Source organism: Miniopterus schreibersii (genome assembly GCF_964146895.1).
Source record: "Miniopterus schreibersii genome assembly, chromosome: 4".
Lineage (NCBI taxonomy): Eukaryota > Metazoa > Chordata > Mammalia > Chiroptera > Miniopteridae > Miniopterus > Miniopterus schreibersii.
The window spans coordinates 65595959-65618833 of record NC_138105.1 but is presented as its reverse complement, the minus strand read 5'-3'; the positions used below and the strand labels follow the sequence as shown (position 1 = coordinate 65618833).

Below are 22875 nucleotides of genomic sequence, written 5' to 3'. Positions count from 1 at the left end.
TGGACCCTTGAGAGGTGCTAGGACATGCCCACCCTGTGAGAACCTCAAGTCCTTGCACTGGCCCACTGCCAGCACCACCACCTGCTCCCCCAACTGACGGTGAGAATGGAGTTGTGTTCAACCCTCTCAAATAGACACATGGCACAAAAAGAACCCTTTTTGGAAAATTGGCTCAGAAGCTGGGGATCCCCAGCCCATTCTGTCCCCAACTGGAGCTGATCACCAGGAATGTAACCACGCCCAACTTTTGCCTGTCTTCCACTCCCCATTGCCCTGAGGCCCTCCTGGCTTTGCCCTGCTGGTGGAATGGGGAGAGGAGAAAGTAGGGGCCAGCTGCCCAGGACTGGCTGTTTGGGTGGGTTGGATTTTGGTATTTGTTAGTGGCCCCCAAAAGAAACAGCCACACAGACTGCTACTGTAGGGTCCAGGTGTAGTAGGCAGGGCCACAATGTTACTGGCGGTCAGTTCCCCTTCCATTTGTGCAAAACAAAACAAACACTGTAGTGTTCAGTTTACATCAGATGAAAAGCCACCTCCCTCCCTCAAAAGATCAGCCCCCTGCTTATGCCCTCCCTCAGAGTCCCTCTGGGATGGGAACCCAGGCCAGGCAGCTCATGTCTCTGGCTCGATATATGGCCATGGCCTGGAAGCTGCGCAGGGCTAAGGTGCTAGCTGCTGACTCCCACACGACCCTCAACAGCTCTGGGCAAAATGCCCCTGCTGCCTGCTCGATTCCCAGCAGCTCAGCATAGGGGTCAACAAGTGCGTGTGATGGCGGCCACTACGCCTGGGAGCCATCGCAGGACTCTCCCTCAACCTCTCTCTGCTTCATGGGAACAGACCTGAGAATATTCTGAAAAAGTCCCCAGCCCACCATCATCACTGTTTGCAAACTGGTTACAAAAATGGAATGAAAGCAAAAGTGACTCCCATTCAAGTGGGCCCTCTCCTGGCTCCCAGGCCATGTGGGCTCTCCGGGCACTGTCCGGCCTGGGTGATGAGCACGCGACCCTTGGGTACACAGGGACCAGGCCAGGGAGAGCTCCAAGCAGGCCAGATGGCTCTGGAGACACTGTCCAGAGTACCCCCTAAGCCCCAGGGCTCTCAGAGGGCAGTGGGGACAAGGCAATCAGCAGAGGCTGAGACAAGGTCCAGAGACATCTCCTTCACTGCAGAGGAGCCCATATACTTTTTGTTTCTTCTTTAAAAAAAAAAAAAAAAATGGTTAGGCACTTCCCAGGGTGGGCAACAGGGGGAGCCACCCACCCCCACTTCTTGGAGTCCAGTGAGCAAAAACACAGCAAAGTCGTGAGGATGGCAATAACTTAAAAAAAGGAAGAAAGAACAGTCACAGTCTCCACATCTCCATACCAAGGGACCAGGGCCAGCTGGGCGGTTCTGTTCCACGGTGGCTGAAGGTGCACCCCTGGGGGGCTGGGGTGTGGGGCTAAGGGAGGCCTGGAGGCGCTGGGGGCAGGGCACTCACTTGTCTCATCTTCGCTTGTCTCATTTTTCTTTTTTTTTCTTTTTCCTTTTTTTTTTCTAGAAAAAGGCGAGCCACAGTCAAGGCCAGAAAAAGGCAGCCTGTGCCGCTGACAATAGGTGAGAAGGTGCACGAAGTATATAGAAAGAAAGATGTACATCCCCTGATAACTGTGAAATAAAAACCATTTGTTAAAAATATGGAAAAAAAAATCAGCTCCTCTGCAGGCAGAGCCGCTGTCACATCATCACACAGGAGGGTCTGTCCCGTGGGTTTTCCACAGGGTCACACCAGGTTGTACTCCTTCAGGTTGAGCTGCAGGATGGTGTCCTTGACAGCCGCGAAGACAAAGCGGATGTTCTCCGTGTCAGTGGCGCAAGTGAAGTGAGAGTAGATGATCTTGTCACTGTCAGGGTTCAGGTCCACAAACATCTTCAGGATGAACTCCCGGGCAGCCTGAGCATCCCGCTGCGGCCCTGGGGAAGGTGAGGTGGATAAGTCAGGCCAGCTCAGACCTGCAGTGCAAGGGACGGGGACCAGGGTGCCAGCCATGTGGGGCAGCTTATGCCACAGGCTCCTAGGCTGAGATGTGCCTGCAAGAAGGCAGCTTTCTTTGTGTGGATGTGCGTGGGGGTCTGCAAAGCCCCTCACCCATCTCCACCCACTTGCCCTTGGCTCCACCCAGCCAGGACCACTGCTGCTGTGCATATTCCCGGGATGCTCCCCTCACCTTCAAACTCGGGCCATGCCTCCCTTCCAGCCTCCCTTCACCTGATTCCATTTACGCTGCGCCACAAACACCCACATCCAAACACAGGCATGCATCCACACACATACACACGTGCCCAGACCTACGCACATACCTGCACACACATGAACAGCTGCCGCCCCAGCCTGTCCATCCAACTGTTCACACCCTTGCCCAAAGGCTCCTGCCCACAATGTCTGTCCTTCCCTGTCCATGGTCTGCATTCACCCTGAAGTCTTGGTTCCCATCATCTCACTGTTCCCTCCCAGCAAACCTCCTGCTCTCCTCCCATCAGAAGCAGTCCCTGTCTGACACACCCAACACCCACCCACCCCCAGCCCAAGAGGCCCAGGCGACTGAGCTCAGAGTCCAGCACCCTAATCCCTGCCAGGCCTCAATCAGGTCTTTAGGGCAGGAGCCAATGGCCCAGACCACAAGGCCCCACCCATGACTGGTGGGGCCGAGCCTATCACCACCAACTCGAAGGCTGGGCATTGTGTTTCACAGGCAGCAGCCCTTAGGGAGATGTCCCATCCATGATCCCTGCTCTCTTGACAAGCCTGGATAGCATGAACACCCAGCATTGGCACCACCACCTGCCTTGTATCAGGAGAGAGTGACTGAGGGCCCTGGGGCAGACAGCTACAGCTCACGCACAACAGAATGGGGGTGCCGAAAGGATAGGTGAGATGGTCCACATGAGCTGTCTGCCCTCCATTAGGAACTCAGCTGATCCAGGGAGGGGTTGGGATGGTGGTCCTGGATCACCCTTTATTCCCAGCACCAAGCTCCTCCTTATGGCTGGGCCATTGAGCCCACATGAACTTCTCACTCAATGTGAGTGTTCCAGCTCGTCCCTCCTATTGCTGTATACCAACTGCAAGGTGCCCCCTCCTGCAGATGATGCTCCCTCTGGGGACACAAGGCCTTTCTGCCCATTAAATGCTTGGGAGGATCCTGGAAGAAGCAAACAGAATATAGCGCTGGGGCCCCAGGAAATCCTGGCCTGCACTAATCATGCTCAGGCCTGAGGGAACCACCATCCTGGCTGTCAGATGAAAACATCAAGGCCCAAAGAGGGTAAGGGACACAGTGGAGGCACCCAGCTCGCCTCCTCAATAGATCAGGTGAGGCTCAGGGGCTCTGGAACGTCTCCTGGTTCTTTGGGGGCCATGCAGGGAGGATGAGGCACAGAGAGGCAAGGATCCCATAGAGCTCACCATCAAATTCGGGGAAGTAGTCCACCAGGTGGGAGTACAGGATCTTGTCCTCCAGCAGGTCCTTCTTATTGAGGAAGAGGATGACCGACGAGTTCTGGAACCAGGGGTAGGTGATGATGGTCCGGAACAGGGCTTTGCTCTCCTCCATGCGGTTCTGCAGAGGGAAGGCTCCAGGATCAACGAGGCTCCAGGAGCTGTCCTTGTCCAGAGTCCTCAGAAGGGCCCTGGGCTGGTGGGTGGGGGAGCCCCTCACCTCCACCCAGGACCTCCCTCCCCTTGGCAGGCCGAGCACTGGGAGGGGTGCCTCACCTCATTGTCTGACTCCACCAGGACTTGGTCGTATTCACTAAGGGCCACGAGGAACATGATGGATGTCACGTTCTCAAAGCAGTGGATCCACTTCCTCCGCTCGGACCTCTGTCCTCCCACATCCACCATCCTGCAGGGGACAGGAATGCCACAGGGGCTCAGTGCTGGGCTCTACAGATAGCACTACTTCTCCCAGAAAGCCCCTCCCCACGAGCATGGCTGCATCTGCTAGAGTCTTGTGGGCCCCTAATACCTGCTAGAGTCACAGATGCCCCAAAATACCCATTAGAGCCCTGAGGGTCTCCCAATACATATCAGAGCCAGAAAAGCCCCCACTATCCACTACAGCTACAAGGGCCCCTCAATACCCGTTAGATCTCCAACAGCCCCCTACTACCCATTAGAGCCCCAAGAGTTCCCCCAATACATGTCATAGCCATGAGGACCCATCATATCTGTGGGAGCCAGAAAACCCCCCATATCTACAGTAACCAGCAGAGCCTCCCATATCTGTGGGAGCCATCAGAGCCCCCCAGATCTGTGGAAACCAGAATACTGCAGAGGCTTCACATCTGATTCCTGTCCTGACAGGAGCCCTTGGTCTAAAGTGCCCAGTGGACAGGCACACGTGGTGGGTGTGAGGTGCAAACCCAGTGGGACCTGCAATGTGGGCCCATCCTTGGACCCCACATCCTGCATCTGGAAACACCCTCCCTTCATTGGTCATCATGCAGCATTGTCTATAACACACCAGCACCAGTCTCAGCCTCCCCCACAAAGAGACCCAGATAGACCAAGGATGTTCAGTCCACAAACATGCGTTAGCCACTGCGTGGGAATGAAGGGACAGCCTCAGAGTGAAGCTGCGTGTCCTGGCACTGGGTGAACACAGTGGGCTACGAAGTCTTCTATCCAGCATGAGAAGCAGGTAAGAAACAACAGGCCCAGAAACAAAAGGGTGAAACTGGGGACAATGTTTGAGAGACAGGATTAGTTACAGGGGCTTTCTCCTTTCTGCTGTGAATTCCCTAGGCTTTTTTTTTTGCTTTTTGTTTATCCTCATTTGAGGGTATTTTTTTCCATTGATTTTTAGAGAGTGGAAGGAAGGGAGCGAGAGGGAGACAGAGAGCGAGAGAAACACAGACGTGAGAGGGACATCAATTGGTTGCCTCCCACACCACGTGCCCCCACCGGAACCGGAGACTGAACTTGCAACCCAGGTACATGTTCTTGACCAGGAATCAAACCTGCGAACCTCCGGTTCACGGGCCAATGCTCTAACCACTGAATCACACCACCCAGGGCTAAATTCCCCAGGTTTTTAAAGATTTTTTAAAATTGATTTTTAGAGAGAAGAGGAAGGGAAAGAGGGAGAGAGAGAGAAACATCAATGTGAGAGTGAAACATTGATCGCCTGCCTTCTGCACGCCCCCACGCTGGGGATTGAGCCTGCAACTGGGGCATGTGCCCTGACTGAACTGGCCGCTTTTTGGTACATGGACGATGCCTAACCAACTGAGCTACACTGGCCAGGGTCCCTAGTTTTGTTTTAAATATGTTTTTACTGATTTGAGAGAGAAAGGGAGAGGGATAGAGAACTAGAAACATCGATGAGAGAGAAACATCAATCGGCTGCCTTCTGCACACCCCCTACTGAGATTAACCCCTCAACCTGGGCCATGTGCTCTGACTGGGAATCCAACAGATGACCTCTTGGTTCATGGGTTGACGCTAAACCACTGAGCCACGCTGGCTGGGCAGTCCCTAAGTTTTTGTTTTTATTTCAAATATATCTTTGTTGATTTCAGAGAGAGAAAGGGAGAGGGGGAGAGAGAGATAGAAACATCAATGATGAGAGAGTCATCATTGAATGGCTGCCTCCTACACACCCCCGACTGGGGATAGAGCCTGCAGCCCAGGCATGTGCCTGACCAGGAATCAAACCACAATCTCCTGGATCATAGGTTGATGCTCAACCACTGAGCCATGCCTGGCTGGGCATAGGTTTTTGATAATGAGGAAAAACACTCTGTTTTTAAAAAGGAAGGTAAAGGCTATAAGGGAAAGCAGCCCTCAAGCCCCCCAACCTAAACTGGAGAAGACTAGAGTCCCCACAGCTGCCCCCCCCCCGCCCCCCGCTACACACACACTGCTGTGTGGAAGGCAGGGCTCAGACAGAAACGGCCCCAAGGAGGGGTTGAGCCACAGACTACCCACCCTGCTCCCATGGCCAGCAGAGGCAAATTCACCTGGCAGAGATTTCACAGAGGAGACACCAGCAAGCACAGGTGGATGGCAGATGTGCCAGGGAGGCTATAAAGGGACAGGAGGGTGGTGACAGGCCAAGAGCCCTGTGCTCGATGCCAGGCACATGATGGCAGCTGCAGCCAGTCTGGGAAATGCCATCAGGGACAACAGTGTTTGGGGCAACAGCCTTTCTAAAGCATGAGCCTTCCTGGTACAGCTGGGCTAAAACCCACACATGAGGTCCCCACTTTGGGACCAGGCACATCTCACACATCAGGCCAATCAGGCCATCATTCGATGACATCTGAGCTCCGACTGGCGCCAGGCCATGAGCTCGGTGCCAAGGCCACTGGCCTGCCTTCTGTGATCGTACAACCAGACAAGTGCATAGCTGGATGAAGGCACAGCTGGACAAGAGGAGTACAGATGGACAAGAGCACAGTTGGAAGAGGGGGACACAGCTGGACAAGGGGCCTTCATACCCCTCAACTGCCCCACAGTACCCTTGCTCTGACAGAAACTCCAGACCACCCACCACTCCTGCACAAGTTAGTATCCTCTCTCATACACAGCCCCACTGTGAAGGCTCCACCAAAAAGCCATCTCCCCGAGGCCGCCTCTGGCCAGCCCCCAACAGTCACTGGTGCCTGGCTCACTCTGAAACTTGGGGATAGTTACTTATTCATAAATCTTATCTCCTGTCCTGGATCAGAAGCTCTCTGAGGGCAAAGACTAGTATCTTTGCTGCCCCCACAATGGGGGCTCCAGGTCTGGGGACAAACAGCCCTCACAGCAGCCAACAGAGCCCCGACTTCCCCAAAATGCCACCACTCTCGGGAAGCCAGGACACAGGCACCTGAAGATGATGTTCTCCAGGTCAAAAGGGTACTCGATGATGCCAGTGGTGGGCACACGGACCCGAAGCACATCCTGCTGGGTGGGCAGGTAGCCCGAGGTGGCGATGCGGTCCACGTCGGTCAGGTAGCTGCAACAGAGCAGGGACAGGCCAGGCTGAGAGGGGAGGGGACAACCCACCCACCAACAGTCCCCTAAGCAGCCTGAAGGGGCCTGCAGGGGTCTCACCAGCAGGGGCTGAAGCAGCCAGGAATACTTGGGACAAGGCCTTCCCACCCCCACAACCTGGACAGGAAGGAGCAGGTCATTCGCTGGGTCTCATGGGACAGAAATGATGCTGACCAGGGAGAGAGAGTCAGGAGGGACTCTCTAATAGAGCTGCCCCAGGATGGCTACTCTAGAAGGAGAAAAGGGACCAGCAGTGGGGTTTCCAAGAAAGGCTGCCGGGCTGGAGGGGTAACTTTTGAGAAATAAATTTACTATTTTAGGACTGTTTTAGAGCCACAGAAAAGTTGTAGAGATACAACAGAAACTTCCAGCACACACCTACCTTCCCCACCATGAACATCTTCCATTAATTTAGTGCATCTGTCACCACTAACCAGCCAATATTCAGTATCATTAACCAAGTCCACCCTTTCCCAGGGTTGCTTCAGTTTCCCCTAATGTCCTTTCTCTTTCCCAAGGCCCTGACCAGGACCCACGTGACCTTCAAACCATTCTCTGGTGGGGTAGGCAGGCAGCACCTCACTCACTATTTGGCAGAGTCGGAGAGCTGGTACTCCCGCCTCCGGTCGTAGCACTCCTGGATGCCAGGGTCATTCCACAGGGTCTTGATGGCATTGACGTACCGATGCTCAAATGTTGTCACCTTTTCTACATCCACTTCCCGAATCAGGAGCGCATTGGCCTGTGAGGACAGGGGGGAGAAAGGCCATGGGCTCACCAGTGGCCTGGAAACATGCAGTGCATCACTCGTCCCAGGATGTGGTCACACTCAGAACCCAGCTGACTAAAGTCAGAACTATCAACTCCAGTTTCATGTGAACACAAGAGAGAAATGAGGATCACTGGCTGCAACTGTCCCTCAGTGCCAGGTCCCAAAGCAGACCCAACATTGAGGCACCTCAGAGCCTCATGTCCACCATGTCCCCCCTGTGTAGGAAGGGGCTTTTGCAGGAGGGGGAGGCGTGTGCCAATAAAGCTGTATTTATAGAAACAGGCTGAAGTTTGCCCCCTTCTGTCCTAGATGCTGATGGTCATCTATGGTCCAAGTGTGAACTGGACTCTGAATCAAGCCTCAACTGGAAGAGATACTATAAACCGAGACCCAGTGGGCCAGAGGCCCAAGCTGACCCCACACATGGCGCCCACAGCCAGAATGGCAGACCTGGTAGGGGTCCCTGAAAAACCTATGAACTGGGTAAAGGTAAGACCACACCTATCAGAGATATATATCAGAAATCTGGCTGACTGACATTCTGAAGCCTAAAAGTAAATGGGTTCATTTAAGCCACATTTGTACAGATATGGACTCCAAACCATGCATTAGTCCAGGGAAAACTTCTGGGTGTGTGAGAAGCCCCCAAAAACAGATTTACAAAAGCAAAGCAAAGAGAGGCCACCAGCAAAGGCCATAGGTGCACAGCTGGTAGGGCAACCACTGGGGAGAGCAGGCAATTACTAAGTACACTCCCAGGAGAAATGAGAAAAGTTGTGCAAATAAAAACTTGTTCACAAATGTCACAGCACCAGGATTCACAAAGGCCAAAAAGTGGAGACAACCAAGCGTCCATCAATGGGTGAATGTGGTCCATCCATGCATTAGAATATTACTCTGCCATGAAAAGGATGAAGCACTGACACTCCCTACAATGTGAGTGAACCTTGAAAACACAACGCTCAGCAAGAGAAACCAGACACAAAAGGCCACACTATGTGATTCCATTTATATGAAATGTCCAGAACAGGCACATTCAGAGATGGGAAGTGGGTTTGTGGTAGCCAGAGGCTGGGGAGGGAGATGGGGAGCAACTGCTAATGGGGACAGAGTATATATATATATATATTTTTTAATTCTAACCCAAGGATATGTTTATTGATTTCAGAGAGAGGGGGAGCGAAAGAAAGAGAGAAACATCGATATGAGAGAAACATCTATTGGTTGACTCTAGTACGCACCCCAACTGGGGATTGAACCCACAACCTAGGTATGTGCTCTGACCAAGAACTGAACCCACAACCTTTTGGTGTACAGGACAATGCTCCAACCAACTGAGCCACCCAGCCAGGGCAGGACAGGGTATTTTTTGGGGGAGATGCAAATGTTCTGTAATTAAGTAAAGGTGATGGTGCATGACTCTCTGTAAATATGTTAAAAAGGAACTGCATACTTTAAACAGGTAACTTTTGTGGTATGTGGATTCCATCTCAACAAAGCTGTTACTAAAAAAAAAAAGAGAGAGAGAGGGAACTGTCATCTCCATGGGGCCACCAAGAGGGCCAAATATGGCATCTGAAGTGCCTGGTAGGACAAGGGGCCCTCTGAGGGGCTAGGAACCAGGAGTTCACACTGCCCATCCCAGGGTAGCTAACCCGCCGGATGGATTCCCAGTCCATATAATGGGGGCACTAACAGCTACCTGATAGGGGAACCTGGGGTTCCAGCAGAATGTACAGGCCCAGCAGTGGCCCCCACTATCCCCTGCAGCCCATGTGCTGCCCAGGTGGCACTTCCCTACAGCCTGTGGCCTCACCTTGTTCTGCTCGTACTTGTACAGGATCTTCAGAGTCTCCATGGCCCGGATCATGGCCTGCATGGCAGTGAAGATGTTCTGGTAGACCAGCTTGGTGAAGCCCCGCTTGTCCTCTTCCGAGTAGCCAGCCCCATGGATGATGCGCATCTGCTTAATGAATGTGCTCTTCCCACTCTCCCCTGTGCCTGCAACGCACAACACGGCCCAGTGAGATAGCACACTAACAGCTTGCACACACACCATGACCACCACATCCCCACCCAGTGCACCAGGAGCTGAGTCTCTAGGACACAAGCTTCTGGCCCCAGGTAGCTCGTTGGCCCTCAGAGGGGACACGGGACACATTTGACCAAGAGGCAACCACTCTTTGAAACACATCCCTGAAATTTACTTGGTCATCCTCCCACTTGTACCTGTCCTACACAAGAGGAAACTGAGGCTTGGAAAAAGGACGTCTACAGGGTAGTTAGCCCCCAGGTGCACAACAGGCCCTGCAGGATCACAGTGACAGGAGGTGAATGGCCACCGCACTGGGTACGAGTCAGCATAGCGTCAGACTTTAACAGGGCTGCAGATGAGGACTCAGAGGCCCATAGAAGTTACATGTCTCTCCACCAGATGCCGCCACCTCCTTACCTAGTCAGGCTGACTAGTGACCTTTCCCTGGGAGTTTACTCAGCCCTTTCCCAGGCACACCCTGGATCCCTGTCTAATCTGACAATATCTGTCGACCTTCCACCAATCCTCTTCGACAAGTGCCTCCAAGAACAGTCTCCTTTGGGGCAGGAGTTCAGTAACTGAGGCCAAGGCCAAGGCAGTGAGGGCCAAATCAAGTCGCAGGGCCCAGGATCATCACCTCAAGGTCCCCAGAAGCTCCTTTCTCATTAGCTCCAACCTTGTACCCAAACCCAACATCAAGCCATGTTGCGCTCCCTGGTTCTACCATGTGTGACCACAGCACTGTGTCCCATGTCCACCCAGAGGTCTGGGTATCGCCCCTCTGCCCTCCCACCACCACATCCACTTTCCTATCTCTGTTCCAGAAACCGAATCCCTTTGTGTCTCATTTCTTCCTCAATAAGCATGAGGGGATACGGCCACCTTACCAGGCTCTTCTAAGGTGAGCGCTCTGGCCATCACCTCAGAGAGGGGCACACTGAGGCTCTGCTACCTCAAAGGATCAAAAAGTCAGGAAAACCATCTAAAAGGGGCCACTTGGCTGGCTGTGTCCTCACCCTAGCCTCGAGATGAGGCCTGGTCTCAATGCATGCCATTCAACCAGGAGTCCTCCATGCCTCCGATCCCTCCCAGCCCCCCTCCAGCACCAACAGAGCCCCTGGTGCCTCTCCTGCTTCAGCCTCTCACTGCCCTGGTCAGCCCACTTTGGTGCACACACACACAGGGACAGCAACTGCAGCTGTTTTAATGTGTTCACAAATCTGAGGGGCCTCTCACCAATAGTTACATGAGGAAGTCACCCTGGAAGGGACTCCTCCAGCCCCAGCCAATGGCTTTACCGAAACCTCACGAGAGACTCTAGAACCCTCAGAATCTTCAGATAACAAGTGTTTGTGGTTTTCAGCTACTAAGTTTTGGAGTGATTTTATTACACAGCAAGAGAGAACTTCTAAATTCAAAAATGCACTGCCTCAGACGCCCCACTCAATAACACAGGTCCCCTCTCATGGACTGAACCCCCACACCCCCTTTTGGGGACTCAGAACATCCCAAACTTGTCTGAACCCATCACTCTAGGCTCATCTTCAGCACTCTCTGTGAGTTGGCCTGCGTTTCCCCACTTCCATGTGTTTGCCAGAGCTGTGCCTCTATCCATGGTGCCATCTGCTCACAGCCACCTGTGACACGGACTGCACCCCAGAAAACCCTAAGCCCCAGGCAGCAGCTCCCCTCCCTGGACACTGGGAACCATTACCACCGCCTGTGTGGGGAGTCTCTCTGCAGGGGTCTGTCACCAGCCTTTGTGACTGGGAGCTCCTAGAGAAGAGACCGATTCCATGGCCTCCCTGGGTGATCACACTGCTCTGCAGCCAGGAGGTCTTCAACCAACATCCAAGTAACTGACCACAGGCACCTGAGCTCACTCAGGGAGACCCAGAGTAACAAATTAGACACATTATAAAGCAGGGACCTTGGCTGCAGCTGCCTCTTTCTGGTACTTTTATCAACCACCTCAGATCCTTTCTGGAACAGATAAATATGACTTTGGTTCTGTCATCAAGTGGTCATTACTCCCATACCGTCCCGCACCCATCCTAACTCACACAATCACCTCGGCCACAAAATGTACAAGAGGCCAAATGCCCACCTGCCCCAAACCGACCTGAGTTCCAGGGGCAGGAGGGGGTGGAGGGTCCATGCATGTGACCCCATGCCTCCCCAGAGGAATCCACACTGCCCCTCCCTCGCCACACACTGCAGGGAGGGGCGGTGGTGTGCTAAGAATGTGATTTCTACTGCATTTTCCCCTTGACCAGGGTCCCCCCTTGGCACTGCTGACAGGTCATTCTCGGGGGAGGTGAGCACTGTAGGATGTTAGGCAGTATCCCCAGCCCCCACTCAATGCCAGGAGCACCCCCATCGTGACAACCACAGGTGTCCCCCAGATACTACCCAGTGTCCTGTAGGGAAAGGATCAGCCCATTTTTGACAAAATGCTATTACGCAAAGGTAAAACTGCCTTGTTGGTCTGTGAAAGTATCTCTCACTGGAAACAGTCAAACAGGTGCAAGAATTAAAACCAAACACCCAAATGCAGCCCCACAGGTCAGCCTGGAGCCAAGCCAGGCAGGTCCCACACTCAGTCCACAGACCCCAGTGCTGCCAACACCTCAACTACAGAAGGAACAGCAGCCTCAGCTTTCACATGAGGATGCTGGGAGGACAAGTGAAGAGTCTGAAAACCAGATAACTGCCCAGATGGGAAAGGAACTGGCCTCACACTGGGTTTTTAAAAATGGAGGCGAAAATGACAATGAGAGCCCCCTCCACAGAACTCTCCAGAGGTAGTACAGGCACACTGGGGGTGTATGTGTCAGTCACATACACACGTGCATGCACACATGCACACCCATACACATACATGTGTACACATGCAGCCCACATCAATCAGCACGTGACACTGCTTGGGCCCCAGGAGAGGAGGGGAGGTGTAGGGGGTATGTTTGTGGAGGGGCCCTGAATGCCACCTCATGATTGTCAAAAAGCTGCCAGCCCCTGGAAACATCAGGGGTCCTGGATGAGGTGTGTAGCCAAGGTCACCCAGTTTCCCTCCAAACCCCACGGTCATCTAGTCTGCAAGTCCCCCCACACTGCAAAGACAGCAGCCATGACCGACCTCCAGAGGAGGCAAAAGGCACACAAAAAGCACAAGTACATGAAGTGGTAGAGTTTTTAAGTCACCTAATTGTGGCAAACATTTTACAATACATACCTGCTTCAAATCAACATGTTGTATACCTTAAACTTACATGTTTCATGTCAACTGTGTCTCAGTAAAGCTGGGGGGAAAAGCAAGAGGGACACCTCAGGGATAATGTGGCCTCGGACATGGAACAGTCAGTGTGGCCATCACTTTTCAAGGAAAGTCAGAGAAAGGAGGGTATGGAGGTAGCAGCTGCAGAGATGGACAGTCCACTGAAGAGGGCACCACGTGTCATGTGTCACCTGTGTTCTGGGCCAACAGAGACGAGTGAGGAGATGCCAATGCCAGCCCTGAGAGTGAGCATCCAAGCCAGGAGCAATGGCATGGGAGGCAGGAGCCAGCAGGGAGGGCCCTTTGCCCTGGAGCAGTCCAGGCCCAGCTGGCCTGAGAGGTGCTCAGCCACTGATATGACTGGGGGGGGAGGGGCAACGACAGGCTCTGAGCCACACAGTGCCAGCCAAAGTAACCTGTTATAGATGCTCTGGCTGCAGCCTTCATTTTGAGCTGCCCTGTCTCCTGGCCAACTAAGCCACTGCCACATCTTGTCAGCACATGTCACCTGTGATAGAATCTCTGGCTCCATTATCTCCCACACACCTGAACCAATGTCCACCTGCCCAGAGAAGTCTCTGGGTACAAAGCCTGCCTGGAACTCATGGCCACTCACCCAGACTACTGCAGACTCCCTGAGGTTCATCCTCCTGGTCTCCAAGTAATCCTGCCCAGCCCTCAGTCATGCTCCCCCTAGGAGATCTTGTCACACACACCTTTCCAACTCAAAACTTTCAACGGCTGTCCCCTTTGGAGAGAAGCCCCTTCCTAAGGCAAAAATGTGCGAGACATCCATGATTGGGCCTCATTCTGTCCACATGGACTGGTCCACAGCACCCACTGCACCACCAACCATGCAAAAGGTAGCTGTTCTAAACCCACACACAGCATTCCAGGCAGCTTTATTCATAATAGCCAAAAAGTGGCACTGGCCCCAATGTCCACCAGGCAGATGGTCACAAACTGTGGCCCACCTGTACACAGACACTACTCAGCAATGAAAAGGAAGCTGCATGGACATACCCAAAGGCTGATAGGCTCCACAGAACTATGCTAAATGGGAAAAAACTCAACCCCAGGAAGCTATATGTCTTCTGACTCCATTTATGGAACCCTTCTGAGATGACAACTGTAGAGAAGGAGAATGGATGAGTGATTGCTGGGAAGGGCGAGGGGGGGGGAGTGGTTAGAAAAGGGATATACGAGAGTCTCTGTGGTGCTGGAAACACCATGATGGTCGCTGTAGATTCAGGTGCTTGTGCAGGTCATGACACTGTGGAGAAGTGATGCACATGTACCACCTCCTCATAAGGAAGCCAAGTGGCTCCAGGTCCTGGCTGCAGTTAAGACCTCAAGTTCATGTCCATTGGTCCCCTTACCGCACCTCCCCACAGTTTCTTGGTAACATGACCAGTCCAGTTTTTTGAGAGGACATTTGTGGGCACCTGCAGCTGTGTGCCAGAGCTCCCACCATTGTTAAATATAAACCACCCCATGGGCTGATCCCCTCTAACCCTACCAAGCTCCTGGCACAGAATTCATGGTTTCCAAGAAACACCCAGATGTTCTTTCCAGAGGCAATCCCTGTCATTTACTCTGTATCTGTTAGGTCTGCAGGTCCCCATTTTCAGCACGCTAGGGATATAGCACCCCAAGAGCAAGGGTCTTCCTGCGGCCTCCTGCCCCTCAGCCCCTAGAACAGGCCTGCAGGACACCTCCTAGGCTCACCAGGAGGACAGAATCTAAGTACTGCCTAAGCTGAGACTAACCAGAGAAGAATGAAAATAAGCCCCTCTCTGAAGGGAGAAGACCACCTACCTCACTAATTGTCGGAGATCTAGGATGGCAGATTGGATTGAAGGAAGTCAGTCTGAGCCCTGAGCCCTGGCAAACACCCCCAAATGGAGGAGAGAAAAGGGGTTCAGCACCCTGCCAGCCTCAACCTGGAGAGCAAGAAGGATGGCGGCATTTATCTGATATCACTGACAGACTCAGGTATGCAAGTATCCACAACCCCAGGGGCAGGCGTCTGCAATCTGGCAACAGAACCTGAGTGTTAGTCAGAAGGTGGGGTTCAGGGCTGGCACTAGGCTGTCCACCACTCTGGGATGTAGGTAGTGAAGCCAGGAACCCACAGGGTCACAGGGAGGCCCAGGAGATAGCACTGATGGGGACCTGGGCTCCTGGAAATACAGCCTGGAAATGCAATATGGACCTCGAGCTATGTCAACAGCTCCAATATAAAAGAGGGTTCAACCTCATGCAGGGAGACTCAAAAAATGCAAAATCCTTGTGCAACTAAGGATAGCTATTAAACGCTCCTCTCACACCCACTAATTTGTTCATTCATTCATTCAGTGATACAACTATCATCTCACCTCCCACTAGACAGGTGAGGAAATTGAGGCACAGAGAGATTAAGCGGCTTTGCTGAGGTCACAGAGCTGGTAACTATGGGACTCGGGTCTTCTGGCTTCACAACCACAGTGTCTCCCCCATCCCAGGACTTCCATCTCTCCTGTTCCACCACCACCGCCACCGCCACAGGGAAGTGAGAAAATGTAAGAGCACTGGGGGAAGTGCTCCTGCGCCAGCAGTAGGGCCACCAGAGAGAGAACACACCAGTGGGCACTGCACTAGTAACAGGAAGGAGGACAAAAAGTGTGAATCTCTGGACTAATCATAACATCTTATCTCCAAGCCAAGGCAAAGTCAGAGGGGCTGACTTCTCCTGCCCAGGGGCCTCCAAGGTACGACACCCTTCAGTCAGGACACACTGCCTACTGTAACTGAGGCCACTGTGTAGTAGCCCACTGGCACTTGCCATCCAACTGTTTTGATAGGTGTCTTCTGAGCCCCCACTTTTATTCCCTTAAGTCTTATGGCAGCCCTCTCTGAAGCCCTTTCTGAAGGTTGGGGGACCTGGCGTGAGCCCCCAGTCCCACCCATCCCTGCCCTCTAGCCCAACTGTGGGTTTGTGGGCAAAGCTCAAGGACTGAAGGACAGAGATGGACCCCGCCCACCCACTGACATCCCCATCGACTCAGATCAAAGGAAAAATGGGGCAGAGATAGGCTACCTGCCTCCCATTCATACTCCCCCACCCTCCACCCAACTCCACCTCCCAGAGGGGTCTGACCTTTCAAATCTTGTCCTTTCCAACTCTACGCCCCCAATCGAGGTCCACAAGCAAATAGACATGATGACAGGAAAGGCAGCTTCCACCAGTCTCAGCTGAAGCCGCTCCTTCTAAGGTGCTTACGGTGCACCCACCTAGTACAGCACCAACCAGGTGCTGGGGATCAGAAAAGGTACCCAGATGGCTGAATCCCTGACAGCCAAGCTCTGGGGACCCTGCTGTAAGACAAGGAAGCCCTGCTCAGTGGCAGAGAGACTGGCCATCAGTATGGATATCGTGAATAAAAATAGCACCGACAAAGCTCCCTAGCTTAATACCCATCATCCCACTTTATCCTCACAATAATCCTAAATTATTGTCATTTCACAGAAGAAAAAACCAAGACTCAGGAGTCACATGGGGACAGAAACTCCACTCCAGCACTTTCTTGCACTTCCTAGCAGGGTCCTGGTATGGACACCCACCTCCCAGAACTATTCCCACAGCTTTTTAAAGGGAACTTATGCAAAGAATCCAGTGGAAAGGGTTGTGACAACAGGACAGAGCTTCCTCAGCTTGCTGAGCACCTTACTGTGTGCCATTTCATCCTACCACAGTGATTCAGGGGCAGGGGCACCATTCCCATCCAACAGATGAGGAAATTGAGCCTGGGAAATATAACTGAGTTACCATGGTCCCACCCCAAAGCAAGCACCACCCGCACTGCCCAGCCCTGGCCGGTGGGGGTGGAGAGGGGGGTGAGGAGTAGAGGAGCCCAACCTCTGACTGGGGGGGTCTCAGAGACAGGCAGCAGTGAGCTGTTCCCTAGAGTCCCTGCGGCCACCAAGCAGAGCAGAGGACCACAGGGAGGTGGCACGTCCAGGCAAGATGGGGATCAGGGGGTGCCAGGTGATTCCCATTCCACTCCCTTGGGGGAACTGAATTCAATCACAAAACAGTCACTCAGAACACATTTCTAAGGCCTGCAGGGCTCTGTACTACATGGCAGTGGGGTGGTCAGGAGCTGGAGGTGGGGGGCGATGGAGGGAATGAGGAGTCACTCTGGCAGGGTAACATGCACACAACTGACCAGGTACCCTAAGGCCAAGAGGCACAGGGAGTTGACAGGGCTAGGGGCACGAGAACTATGAACACCCCTCCCATAAGCCAGCCACCTGAGGTCTGGAATCCTGGTTCTATGAGCAGCCTGGGTTCCACCAAAAAATAACCCTGCACATGGGTGTTCCCAAAGCCCATGGAGATGCCCTGAATCCCATCCGTTGCTCATGGACACCAGGGAGCAGGCCATCAAGGCTGACTGTGCCCATTGAACAGGACAAAGCTGAGAGCTGGGAAAGGAGCACCCTTTGGGGGACCAGAGATGGGACCACTCCTCCCCACTGCTCTCCAGCTCTGTCCACCTCACATGACCCAGAGTTCCAGATCAGACGCACCCACCCAGGGCCTGGACAGAAAAAAGACAAAAGCATCCCTCTGCCAGGGATCCTCATCTAAGCTACATCTGGTTTCCTGCACAACACTCCAAATGCCCAGGGCCACAGACAGCGGTGACTGCAACGTGCTGTGGGACTGCACCTAGGAGGACTCCACCACAAGAAGCAGAAAGTGAAACCTTCTGTGGTTAACTGTCTGAGGCTGAGCACTTCCTCCAGTCTCACCGCAGTGACCGGCACAGCTAGGCACATACAGAGCCGAGCCTGGAAGCACGGTCGTCTGTGCAAACGGAGTTCAGTGCCAGCCCTGACCCCAGAACCTGGTAATACACCTGGTGAGGCCATGCTCCAAGGGCCTGCAACACTAACTGCCCTTTGTGGGGAGTCGTTCTAGGGGCTCAGCCCTGCAGGCCCCATGGGAAGGGGACAGAGCCTCGCCCAGGCACTGGGAGTCATTCTGTGACTCGCAGGGAAACAGAGGGACAGCGGCATCCAAGGGCAGTCTGAGCTCCTGAGGCACTTCCAGGGAGTGCACCCAGGAAAGCAGACCCTTTTAGCCAAAAACATATAATTTTAATTTAAAGCACATTAAGACTCCTGGGGTGGGTAAAGGTCCTTCCACAGCCCCAGGGGAATCGAGGGACGGACAAAGAGGCCACCCAGGGGCGCTTTCAGCTCCTAGATCTACAGGGGACCTGGCCAGGCCTCTCTGCCAGGAGCCAGTGGCCACACTCCACTCTGCGCCTCAAAGCACTGGGAGGCGCGCCCTTCCCGCCGGAGCCACCACACCCCACACCAGAGTCTGAGCCTTTTCACCGCCCTGTGGGGCCCAGAGCTGGCCAACAGGAAGCCTGCGGAACTGACCGCCCTGCTTTATTTAGAAATCCCTGGAGCCACTGGGCTCAGCCTGGCCTGGTGGCTAGGCCTCTGAAAAGGGGCTCCCATGGAAGGCCTTGAATTTCAAATGGGACATCTGCCTGAGGAACACATAAGGGACCCACCCCCTTGGTGGTTTTCTACCAAATGACAGAAAAGCCATGGCAAAGGGCTGTGCTAGAACAGCGGGCCTGCCTGGAGTCTCCGCCCCAGAGCTCTGACTAGGTCTCAGGGTTCTGGTCCACAGGATAGGAGAGTGATACATTCTGTCAGGACTTGCAGCACAGACATATTCGCCATCCTGCTCCCAACTACAGACAGAACATTAACAAGGACACAGCCTAGAACTCCAGAGCTATACACTGAAGGCCTGTATCCATGCGTTCACATGTACACTGTGTGTTGAGTGCATACATACATGAACACACAGAGCTTTGGACCCTACAAACAAAAATACGTACTTTTTAACCACTCATAAAACATGTGACAAAATTATTTACACACTGATAATACACCAGCTCTGCAACATGCATTTTAATACTGTGTACTAGCATGGGGCAGGGGCTCTCAAACAGAGGTAGTCCTGCCCCAAGGCACACCAGGCCATGTCTGGGGACATCTGTGGTTGTCAGACTGGGGGTGCTCCAGCATCATCAAGTGGATGGGGCCAGGGATACTGCTCAATTCCCCAGTGTCCAGGACGGCCCCTACAGAGACTGACTTGGCCCCAATGTCCCCAGTGCTGATGGGGGAGACCCTGATATATGGAAAAGAGATGCCTCCTTGAGGAGCTAAAAGTCAATTTTAAAAAGAAGCCATGGCGGAAGCACTGGGGACAGAGCCCATGAGGTTCTCCAAGTCAGAGGGTCAGAGTCCAGCTCCAGGAGCTCCACAGGATGGTCATTCTTGCACTAGGATGGGACATTAAAACCCCCACCAGTCTGAGAGGTCCCACAGGTCACATGCATACAGGCCCAGGGAGATGGCAGACCCACATGGTGAAGTGAGCAAGGGCTCCTCCAGGGACAGTAACTGGCTCTACCTGGTTCCAAACCCAGGTACCAAAGCAGACACCACCAGAACATCACAGAAACAAGACCCCCCCACACACAGGGATGTCACAGGGGTGTGGAAGCTGGCACTCCACTCTGAGCTGCTGAGGGGTGGAAGGCCCAAACTATAGCTGGAAAGCTCAATATGCCCCTCAACTTTCTCCCTACAAAATGGGGACAGCCCCCAGCTAGTGGCTGGCTTGCTGGCAGTGGGGGGCTGGAATGAGTCCTAGAAGCAGGTTGGGCACCAGGCAGAGGGTACTCAGTAAGGATGCCCTACCTGCATCCTCACACCCCACCCTGTCCTTTGGTTATCAAAGTCCTCCCAGCAAGAGGCTAATCTGGGAGGTTAATCTGGGAGGACAGGCTGCCTGGTAGTAAGTGTTCCCAGGGTTCCCAAAGAGGTCCCAGTCCCAAAGCCTGCAGGATCACTGGGTAAGGAGTGCCTCAGGGTCAGCCCCCACCCCTGCACATCGCCTGGGTCTCCGCCCGGCACTAATGGTTATCCTCCTGTCAGAAACCTTCACCTTGAACTTGTGAGCTCATGTTGCCCTCTCAGTTTTATCTGACCCCCCGGCCTAGGATGTAACATCAAGAGACAGGTGCCTGATCCACCCATCCATCCATCATGAGGGCTGGGTGCCCTCTAGGGTCACACAGGAGGGGAGGGGGTGTGACTACAGACACAGGCACCCCTGCAGCTGACTCCCCTCGTCTTCAGGAGGACATTGGCCAATTCCAGATCTGCTGCAGGGCTCCTGGGGGGCCTCCCAGCCCAGGGAGAATGCAGAGGCACACCAAGGCTGCAGAAGCACAGGCCACTGACTTGTAGCCTTGACCCCCACATCAATCTGAAGACTGGACAGGCTGCAGGGACGCCTGGAGGCTCACACAGCCCCCAATCAAGGCTGGTTGATAACACTGAGAGACTTCTAATTTCTAAGCCCCTCCCAAGATAAACTCTACTGCCCACTGCAAAAGCCTCCTACCACAAAGTCCTCCCTAGTGCCACTCGAATATCATTGCCAGTTTCCTCCAAACTTTAAGGTTACTCTCTGCCTGTCTTTTCTGCAGAGACAGCCTCTTTCATAGTCTTTAGATAAATCAGAATATATATCTGGAAAGAAAAATAGAGAAGGTATTTCATAAAAGGGAGGACCCTACAGGGAGAAGCAGTGCATTCCAGGCCAGACCGGCCACCTCCCAAAGGGCCACCAATGCCACTATCCCCCATCAGGAGTTCCACACCACCTCTAAAATCTCCCCGCTTCTCCTCCCCCCAGGGCTCATCAAAGTTACCTCTAAGCAGCTTGCAAGCATTTCCAACTTTCCCTGCAGTCCAGGAATGAAAATGAAGCAGGGCTCATAAAGGGCAGGGCCCAGGTTTCTGTTTTGTAAATGACCTTCTTGCCTTTGACCGCAGAGGTAAGTCCTTCAACAGCCCTTATTTGGGGTGACAACACTTTGCTGACAGCTGGGGCAACTCACTCCCTGCAACAGGTGTGCCCTGAGGAGACAGGAACTGGAAGAGGAATATTCCCCTGAGGAGGAGGAGGACCCAGAAGAACCGGCTCCCACCAAGGCAGAAAGAAAAGACTTGGGGAAGGTTGATGAGTTAGCTGGGTCAGTTCTGAAAGCCTGCAAAGGCTCCTTCAGGGCTCCACCTGCCCCTCAACCTCCAGCCAAAACAGAAACCTCCAGAAGAGAAGAAAGGCTGTCTTTTCCCCCACGGTGCGTACCCCTTTCCGGAGGGAAATAGTTTTCCCTCAGGGGGCCGGGAGGCACAGAAATGGCTTGAGGGAAGGGGGGGCGGGGGGAAACAGGCCCTGAGTGTAGGGAACAGGGCTCCACCTGGTGGGAAGAGTCTGAGATGGGATTCTGGGAGGTGAGGGGCGCATCTGTGGATTATAGCCCAAAGGTCTGGGCCTAAACAGATGCTGGGGGCAGCAAGGGGGGTCGCTCCGTGGGATAGAAACAGAGGACCAGCCCTATGCAGGGAGGGGTCTCATCTCATGAGAAGCGGCAGAGGACAGACCTTCCAGGGTTCTGGGGTCCCGACCTGGACAAAAAAAGATAGGGCTAACCCAGCAGGGATTAGGGACCTCCCATGGACAGCACAGGCTGACCGGAGGAACCGCGATACAGATGTAGACAGCAAAAGCAGAGGTTTACTCCTAGGGTTTCAGAAACTGAAATGGGCAACAGGGACAGGGGCTGGCTCTGAAGAAACCTGGGACCTCATGTGGGCAGCACAGGCAGAAGCTGACCCCACAGTGAACAGCACAGGCGGGGACAGTCTCCGAAAACCAGAGTCCACGCCATGCACAACAAAGGCAGAGACTGACCCCAAGTCCGCGGACGGCGGACGCCGCTGTGGACAACACGGGCACTAACTCTGAGGCCCAAGCCCCCACCGTGGGCTGAACAGGCAGGGGCTGAGCCCAAGGCCCCAGACCGCCCGCGTGGACAGCGCTGGCAAGGGCTGACTCCGAAGTGCCAGGTCCCCGCCATAGACAGCACCGGCAGGGGTTGACCCCGAGGCCCCTGCCCCCGGGTGGTCAGCATTGGCAGTGTCAGCCCCGCCCGGCAGCACGCGCACTGTCGGCCGCGGACCCCGGCAGGCCCGGCCCCACTCACCGAGCAGCAGCAGCTTGAGCTCCCGCCGGGCGTCGCGCTTATCCCGCCGCAACTGCTTCTCGATCTCGGCGTTGATCCGCTTGGACTCCTTTACCTCATCGCTGAGGCAACACGCCATCATGGACTCCAGAGTCATCGTCCCGGCCCCGGCCGTCCGCCGGCCACCCCCGCCGCCGCCCCCCGGCCCGGCCCTCGTCTGGAGCCGCCCTGGCCGCGCCCGCCTGGCCCTCGGCGCTAGGTCCCGGGACGGCCGGTCGCTCGGATGCCTGCGAACGCCGGTCCCGCTCGGCCGCGCACTCCAGCCCTGCCGCCCTGCGCCCGCGCCGCCGCCGCTACCGCCGCCGCCAACCGCAGCCGCCGCGACCGAGCGACAGCGCCGCACAACCTAACACTCGCGGGCACAGAGCCGACGGGCGGGCGGCACGACCAATGGGAGGGGGCGGCGGCACGCGCGCCCGCTTCAGGGGCGGGACTAGCGGACAGGGTGGGCGGAGTGGGGCGGGGCGAGGCGGACGCGGACGCGCCCGCGGGTTTGGTTGCGCCAACGTGGGAAGGGGGACGCTCAGCCCGGAGCCAGGCGGGGCCGCCCGGGATTGTGGGAATGTGGCGGACTCGACAGGCGCGCTG

The 22875-nt window shown here is 54.4% G+C and overlaps 1 protein-coding gene across 1 annotated transcript; it reads right to left on the bottom strand.

Moving 5' to 3' along the window:
- Nucleotides 1-1509: 1509 nt before the first annotated feature.
- Nucleotides 1510-22624, bottom strand: GNA11 (G protein subunit alpha 11). Its single transcript, XM_081134667.1, has 7 exons — nt 22249-22624; nt 9619-9803; nt 7618-7772; nt 6864-6992; nt 3761-3890; nt 3452-3605; nt 1510-1959 (listed from the first exon to the last, which is right to left on the bottom strand). The coding sequence occupies exons 1-7, from the start codon at nt 22382-22384 to the stop codon at nt 1769-1771; spliced, it is 1080 nt and encodes a 359-aa protein (XP_080990793.1). The 5' UTR covers nt 22385-22624; the 3' UTR covers nt 1510-1768.
- Between the last annotated feature and the right edge of the window lie 251 nt (nt 22625-22875).